The sequence below is a fragment of the Fundulus heteroclitus genome, chromosome 7, assembly GCF_011125445.2.
Source record: "Fundulus heteroclitus isolate FHET01 chromosome 7, MU-UCD_Fhet_4.1, whole genome shotgun sequence".
Classification (NCBI taxonomy): Eukaryota; Metazoa; Chordata; class Actinopteri; order Cyprinodontiformes; family Fundulidae; genus Fundulus; species Fundulus heteroclitus.
Window position 1 is genome coordinate 29,501,523 of NC_046367.1, and position 8,606 is coordinate 29,510,128.

General features: G+C 41.0%; 1 protein-coding gene across 13 annotated transcripts in view; it reads right to left on the reverse strand.

The window, feature by feature from the left end:
• fmnl2a (formin-like 2a) overlaps positions 1 to 8,089 on the reverse strand; it is a 74,813-nt gene extending 66,724 nt beyond the window's left edge. For all 13 annotated transcript variants that reach the window (XM_012878342.3, XM_036139444.1, XM_012878339.3 and 10 more), the window contains exon 1: positions 7,483 to 8,089. In XM_012878342.3, coding sequence (XP_012733796.2) covers positions 7,483 to 7,596 — 114 coding nt within the window. In that variant the 5' untranslated portion in view covers positions 7,597 to 8,089. The remainder of the gene's footprint in view (positions 1 to 7,482) is intronic.
• Positions 8,090 to 8,606: the final 517 nt, after the last annotated feature.

Genomic DNA, 8,606 nt, shown 5'->3' on the forward strand with positions numbered 1-8,606 from the left:
GGCATCTGAATCCAGCTCGGGATATTTGGAGGCTCGAAGCAGAGCGCGGGTAACCAGCCCACCCGTTCTAGACCCGTCGCAGTGATAAATGAGGCTTCAGTCGAACATGAAAGGCCACTCCTGTGATTAATCCAGAGTAGATCTCAGACGCAGTACCCCACAACGCAAATAACTTCTGGCACTTCAGCAGCCTTCAAACAAAGCAGCTTAGATGTAATCTGGACAGACTATTGAGAGGAACAGCGGCAACGACAACAGCAGCAGCAGCTAAGCCTGTGCTCCCCCATATGGCATTTAAACGTGAAGCCTCTGTCCGTCGCTGATGGCAGCGATGATATCCAGCAAACGCAAGGAGCTTTTATGTGCAAACAAGTCTTGGATGTGGGTGCAGTCTAATTTGACGTCAGCTCCGTGGTTAACTGAGGCCAGAGAGCAGGCGTCGGGCCTGCAGCTAGTTTTTCCTCAAGCATAAACTCTTGATAACGGCACACATTGAGACTGGGAGAAACAAAGCAACACAGTTATGTTTTTGTACGGTCAAAAAGCTCATTTAAGATAGACTGAGCTATAAAGGTGGAGTAACCAAATCTAATGAAAAGCTTCTATTTTATCAACAACGAGTGATAATTGACGGCTGTGTAAAATAAACCAGTTAATTCTGGGTGCTGTGCAACCTCTGTTCAGCAGACAGAGGCTCAACGTGGCATGAGGTCTTACAATGTCACATTAACACGTTTCTAATTCAGCCCCGTCTCACAGAGCGCTACCCATCATGATCAAAGTACAATTTGAACATGTTTTAACAAATTTTGACTTGTTTGTACACCATTTGGAAGCCTCAGTATTCTGTATGGCATTCCAAAGCCAATGTTATTCCTTGCTCCAGATGGTCCTATGTTGCTGCATTTAACCCGAGTGCCAAAAAGTTGCTTCACACTTTGATATTCAAAGACCCACAGATTTCTCAGAAAGTGTGCATAAGAAGATGTTTCATTCACTGGTTTCTAGTTGCAAGTCCTTTATATTCATCTTAAAATATAAAATACTACAGTTCACTATGAATTTGCAGTACAGTCCAGACTGTAAACATAGGCAAGCCACTCCCTAACTAGATGGGTGGGATTTGCTGATTGGATAATAGTTTAGAATATACTTATTTTTCAATACAGTTTTTTTTTTTACATTTCCACTCCTCTTACTCAAAAGAAGAAAATACTTCAGCCAAATTCGAGGATTTTCCAGAGTTTTACAGAAGGATCGGGAACCTTGGGTAGCAGCGGTCTGAAAATTGTTAAGTCAGCAGTCTGATCCCACAACCCTCCCTCCTGCCTTGTTCTAATTTGTCAGACCAGACTGGTGACATGGACATTTAAAAAAGCTTGAGTGAATAGATTAATGATCAACAAGTCATAGAATGAAGGAACAAAGGAAGAAAAGAAAGGACGGAAGGTAGAAAGGAATATACAGGAACAAAAAAAGACAAAAGAGGAAGGATAGACACAAGCAATAAACTATAAGGAAGGACACGACACTTAGCCACAGGAATATGGAATAAAGTCTGGAAACACAAACATTTTCCAAACTTCTATTTTCCTTTTCCATCCTTACCCAGAATTAAAAAAAAAAACACAGATTTGAGACTTTTCCTGGCTGGGAAGCCTGCTTTAAAGATTGTTCAACGTTAAGAGAGCAAGATACACCACAGTTATTTGCTGTTTTTAAAAACTTTGAAAGTAATAATGGATTATTATGGTATTAATAACTGAGGAGAGCACTGAGTGTAGTGAAACTCGGAGCCCAATATCAAGTGTTGTCTCTACACCCTTTGTAGACGCAAATCATAGCTCCTATAGCAACCAGCAGAGGTGCAGACTTCCACAGACATTTACCCAGGAGGCCCCATCCAGGCGTTAAAGGGAATAATATGTCCTCTTTTGGTTTGTGCTTCACGGCTGCTGTCCTACTTTTCATTTCACTTTTGTTTCGTGAATCATCTTGCTTTTTTTCCGCACACGTGACAATTCTGAAAAAAATCACTAAGCCCATCCGATAAAATCGACTCTTTTTCTACAGAAGATGTGAGCATCCACGTTTGTTGACCAGACTATTCCTCCTCCATCTCTCTACAAACTACCACGTGATGCATGAAGGCCGGCGAGCGGATCGTTTTGCACGCCTCACACAATGAACCTTAAACTGCCACAATAAACCAACAGACCACTTAGTGCAAACTAATCTTTAAATGGAGCCGTGCAAAAATGCGAAAATGCATACTGTCCAAGCATGTTGTGTACTTTGAACAAGAGACTATTTGGGTTAAACTCTCTGCTAACTTCATGGCCAAGGTCGCATGTGAATCGAGATCTGGCGTCATAGGTGAGGAATTATACCAAAATTAACCGTAGGCTATTTCAAAGAACAGCCAAGAACAGCAGGGATTTGTGAGGACTGACTTCAAGGGAAGCTTTTTGTTTGGAGGAATCTCCAGACTCAAACACAATCTTACTATCAAGGAGAGGGTAGGTTAAAATTTAACCCACTGCGCCTTGTAGGCTTCCTTTGAAGTCATAAGTCCGACTAATCTGGAAGTGCGTTAATGTGAAGGCTGGTTAACACTTTAATTGCTTTCTAAATAAGTTGAGAAGTTTTTAAAACTGAATTCAAGACAAATTACAGACTTCTCGTCCCGACTTTTGTCAAAGGTCAATGTAAGCTCTTGATTTGTGTGAACAGGGGAATAAAATGTGACAAACGACTCTTTTCAGCCTGCCAGGTTTTACCCTACGGGTTCCAGCTTAGTCGGAGAAGCTAAAAGAAAAATCCTGTTCTGGCTCAGAAACAAATAAACATTACCTTTTCTTTTTCTGAGTAGTGAACGCCCCACACCTAAAAGCTACGAGGTTATGGTAGCAACGGCACTCTTCAATTTGGAAATTGTTAAAGAATGAAGAAGATTTTAAGCTAGCCATTTTGAGTAACAGCGATGTGTTTAAAATTAAACCTGGACGCACAGTGATGTATGAAGCTTTTTAAAAATGGACTATGTTTTCTACATAGCCACACAGACAGTTTGGTCAGATAGCCAACAACCAGGAGTAAAAGACACTGGCAAATAACAGGAAGCCTGAAAGAATCACAGCAAAGTGGCTATATTTTATCCTCTTGAGCGTTTCACCTCCTCTTTACTTTGGAATGTGCTGAATTTGGAAATCCTTTACAGCCTTGAAATCTCTGAAATAAGGTAAAGATCTACATCTTCTAAGGCAGTGGTTTTGAATCTGAGGCGGCGCCTTTAATGGTGGAAGAAACTGTGGTATCAGCGGTGTAGCTAATATTCATGCTGCGCGATCTTTACCTTAAAACAGAAACTATTAAAAAAGGGAAGCCCAGTGAGGACTATTTTGAGAACTCCCGGTATAAACAGCTGAAGGGTGGGTTGCTGTTTTTGCTGCAGGATAGATCTGGGAATAACGTCAAACCCAGTTTGTCCAAGTTTCACTTGAGTTAGCACGTGAAATGCTAATGGCTATACTCAATAGCACGCTAGCTACTATTAGCAAGGCAAGCCACTAACACATTTTTATGTAACAGTTTTTACATCACTGTGCGTAAAGGTTTTAATGAGCCACAAAACAGTTCATTACAGCAGCTAACTTTAAACAAGCATCAGCCATGTTGGATTTTGAGGTTTGGTATGAAACCTAATTTGGAATTTCATGTTTTGATGAACATTTCTGATCCTTTTTTTTTTAACTTGAATAGTTTAAACTGCCTCTTCCAACTAAACATGTATTTCCAATTGCCAAGAATGGTTTCTACATAAAAAAAAACACCACAAACTAATACATTTTCTGTTGTACATATGTTTTAAAAGTGTTCAGTGTTAATATTGTGGTGATACTTGAAAACCTTAGCATTATCTTAGACGATCTCAGCAAGTTTCTACTTTTTACCTTCAGTTGGACATCCAAACCCTTCAACTGCCTGTGCGACTACATGAGACAGAGACGCTGGGAGTTTATATTTGAGCTGAGGGATTTTCACATCAAGCAGAGTGGAAATTTAAATTCAGTGTAGCCTTAATGAGAAATTCAGCAGACCGCTTAAATGTGGTCACTTAGAGCTGAAGTCTTTAATCCTGGCAGTTCCCCGCTGTGATGCAAAGGCCTGCCAGTCGATCAGACCTATTAAGACGGGCAAGTAAACAGACGTGCAGCTACTCTTTGATCAACAGGTTCTTAGTATGAAGATTTGAGCATATCAGGCCTGATAAAAGTGCAAATTAGTCAGATAGACTATTATTAACGGGGAGGGGATAGGACGACAGGAAATGATTAATCAGTGAGTGAAGAAGCCACTGAAGAACAGCCAAGAACAAACCTTGACTCACCAGCACTGAAAACCTCTTAGGACACAAGAAGCCTGAGGGAGGGAGGGGGGGGGGGGGGTCATGCTTATCATCCACTTCTCAGGTCAGAGTCACACAGCGAAACAAAAAAAAAAAACAAAAAAAAAAGAAACAGCCGCCCGACATCAGCAACAGCTGAGACACATTAGAGTTTAAAGGGTGGTAACTAACACTAAATGCTCGGATAATGGCACCAAATTCTTCTGATGCTGAAAGGCTTCCAATTTGCCAAGAGATGAGGCATCATGCTGGCAGCAGAAAGAGAGAGAAAGAGAGAGAGACAGAGAGAGAGAGAGAGAGAGAGAGAGACAGAGGGGAGTTCCCCAACCTGCCATGTGAGGATCGGCCTTACTGTCAGCCAGCCCAGGAAATCCTCACTTTTAGACAGGTAGGTTTTGTTTCTGCAAAGCAGCATAATGAGGGATTATCTAAAGTAAACTTTACGGATCCTAATCATTTCAAACCCACAAATTAGAGGAGGAAGAGGAGTTTTTTGACGTTCAAAATTACCAGTACAAATAACCCTTCACGCAACGCGACGTCAATACCTTCCGGATCCCTTCCCCAAAAAAAAATGAAAGGGACTCATCGTTGTCTGACCAGCAGCAATCACAAACCAAAACACCAGCCTGCCTGTCAAACACGGATCCCACTTCCACCTCTGAGGTTTTCTTCCTACTACAAAAGCTCTAATCTTGTGCAACGCTTTTTATATTTTTTTGGTTTTTAAACGTTATCAGGAGAACTCCTTCTTCACTTGCAACTCCGGAAGAAGGAAAACAGAAAGCTATAAGCGATTAAGAAAATGCTTACTGAAGTTAAACCCTTCTTCTAAACAGCTGATGTATGAGAACACCAGGCCAGGCAACAATCACGTCTGACCCACATTTTCCCAGCTCTCAAATTTCAACCTCACTATTTCTCTGCGCAGGTCTGTTCAGCAGCAGTCCAGGTGGTGGGGGGGTGGAATAAAAGACTACTTATCCACATCAGTGGCTCACCTAATTATGCCTTGTGAAAAGCTTGCAAATAACACTTTTGATCCCAACTGTGTCGTGAATTTGTGCACGCATGCAGCCGATCCAGAGACTGGCCCCTTGTCTCGGCAGTGCACGGCAGCTGGAAGAGTTTTTAAAAGTCCATCTAACCTTGCAGGATAATTGTTGACAGATCAGCTGGCAATTTATGAAGCAACAGGCGTTTTTCGCAAGGACCCGGCATGCTGGGCACTTTAAAACGTCAGCAGTGAGCTGGTCTGACTCTGTACTAGTAAAGTTGAGAGGAAAATGGGGAAATAAAGCACAATGGCTTTTCGTGTTAACAGTACAAGTATCTCCCGCGTCTGATTTTGGAGACATTTAGAATGTTTAGTTGTACTCCAAAAAACGATATTTGGAGTATTTCATCTTAGTTTCACACTAAATGAATCTAGAAGAATTTCTCGTTATGTTTGTCACCCCTGGACTGAGCTACTGAAGACCCGAGGAGCACAGAGGGAAAATCTTTAAAAACAAGTTTAACAATGTATTTAATTTAAATAGGATCTGATTTATTCACTATTCCGCATACAATTCTATCCACGCATTTATTTACCTCCTTATTCCCTTTAGCAGATGGATCCAGTCCAGACCCATTTCAGAAGATTTTAAAAGGAGTCCCCCCCCCCCCCCCCCCCAGAGGCTTAATTTTTGGCCCCGTTTTATTTTTCATTTTAAATATTAATACTGGAAAGAGCACAAAAGCACACCTTTGTACACATCTTGTTTTCAGCTGCTGGAGACATCACTGTATGGATTTAAAGTTGGTTCTTAAATTGAAGGAGATTAACGTTTTGCGTTTCACTTTACTTATTTATTTGGTCAGTGCACACCAATAAACACATTGCTATATCTCAGGTAATGTTGGCATTTCTCTCCTTGGGGAAAGCCTTGATTACAGGACTATCCAAGAAGTATTGGGCTCAATGATTGACTTTCTTCCAGAGTATAAGCAGAGGGTCGAAAGGTTTTATCTTGGCTTTTATTTTCGAAGTACGGCTTCTCTCAATTTATCAGTCAGGCAGGAGACTTTTTTTTTGGGCTAAACCTTTCAATATTGTTCAATATGTTGACTTTATTTATGAGCACATTCTCCTGACGCACTTGGCCAATTAGATTCTGTGAACATTGTATATGAAATTAATTGCAAAGAAGACACAATCAGCCCTTGTTTTGACTTAATATAAATAGATTTTTAGATTAATATAGATATTTAACATATATAAAATATCCACGTAATTTCTCCAGAACTTGGTTTAGCTGTGTGATGGAATACTTTTCACAGCGCACAAAAGATTGATGTTTTTGTCTCCATTAAAAGACTATTATGACTACTGTCAGCTCTGTAACCCAAGAGTGTTATTCCTCAATTGTAAAAACACCCTTTTACGTATTTTAATTTGTGTGTTTTGACATCCATTTTTTGGAATTCTAATTTTTAATAGACTTTAATAATATTGGATAATCTTTGAGGAGTTCCTGGAAGTAAAAGTAAAATATAAAATCTATATTCGCAGTTGAATTTATTAACTTTATATTCATAGACAGTTTTTTGTTTTTTTTGGGGGGGTGTGCACAACTTTTACTTTGTGGTATTAATAAAACTATGCTTGATGGAGCGATTGACTGCAAAGACGAACTTCAAAAAAACGTCCACGGTCCCAAGTAGAAACGACTTGATCACAGCTAAAAATCAAAAAGAAAAACTTTTATATATATATATATATATATATATATATATATATATATATATATATATATATATATATATATATATATATATATATATATATAGCCAAACACAGATGTATGGTGCATAAACTTTTGAACCATCAGTTTTTTGTTTTTGTTTTTTTTTTATCTCATAACAGCCTCTTTTCCACCAACTAGCACAGACCCTGCTCTCCGGCGTGCTGGACAAACAGGTCCACACACAGCTGTCCTGTCCCAGGACACCGAGGCGTGGAGAGAACAAAGAGAGGAGACACATGGACACAACTTTTGCTTTTTTTTTTTTTTTTTCTCTCGCTCTCTTACCAAAACGTGTGCGAACCTCTCCTCCAGCTCCCCTGGCTCCGGCATGGGGAGTTTCAGGGGCATGTTGTGTCCCCTCAGGTCGGTGTGCTGGTCCATGCTCCCTGCGTTCCCCATGTTTGCTCCTTTTTTTAAAAACAAAAACAAAACAAAAAACACCAGCCACAACTTTTTTTTCTTCTCTCCCCCCCGCTTCTTGTTCACGCTCAAGAAAAAAAAAAAGTATATATAAATCCCACACGCCCTTTGGTTTTCTGCCTATGCGCCTCTTATCCAGGTCACTGCTGCTCCTTCGTCTTCTTTAAAATAAAACACATGAGAGGTGGGCGGCATAGTGCGACGGGTCCGAGCGCCAGCAGCGGAGTCCCAGAGGAGGCATTTTCCACAAGGAAGAGACCTGGCAGCCCGACTCGATCCACCTCTCCTCCTCCTCCTCCTCCTCCTGGTATTATCCGTATCTTTCACAATTTCGGCTCCGCTCCCAGTCGGCACAAATGACGACGGGCATGATTCACGTTTGTTTCATGCCCTGGTGTGGCTCTGTAGTGACTGGCGGAGCGGAGGAGCTGCGTTTCCAAATCCCCCGCACTGCTGCCGACCAGCTCGTTTGGGGAGGGGGAAGAGGAGGAGGGTGGGAGGAGGAGGAGGGAGGGGGGGGGCCAAGCCCTCTACTTCTTCTTGGGGCGTAGCTCCAAAATCCGTATTCTCCTTATCGATACGATATTTTACGGTGCATTATGGTAGTTGGAGTTCATTGGGGGGAGGGGGTAACTTTAATGCTACAGGTCCTAAACCTTCTTTTAGTGTGAGTAAAAGATGTCATTTCATTGTTTTATTTTTATTTTACGTGCAGGAAGCAGGGCTTAAAACTCATTCAATTTTTTCAATTTTATTTATATAGCACCAAATCATGAAACATGTCATCTCAAGGCACTTTACAAAATCAAGTTCAATCATATTATACAGATTGGGTCAGATTATACAGATTGGTCAAAAATGTCCTATATAAGGAAACCAGTTGATTGCATCAAAGTCCCGACAAGCAGCATTCACTCCTGGAGAAGCGTAGAGCCACAGGGAGAGTCGTCTGCATTGTCCATGGCTTTGCTGCAATCCCTCATACTGAG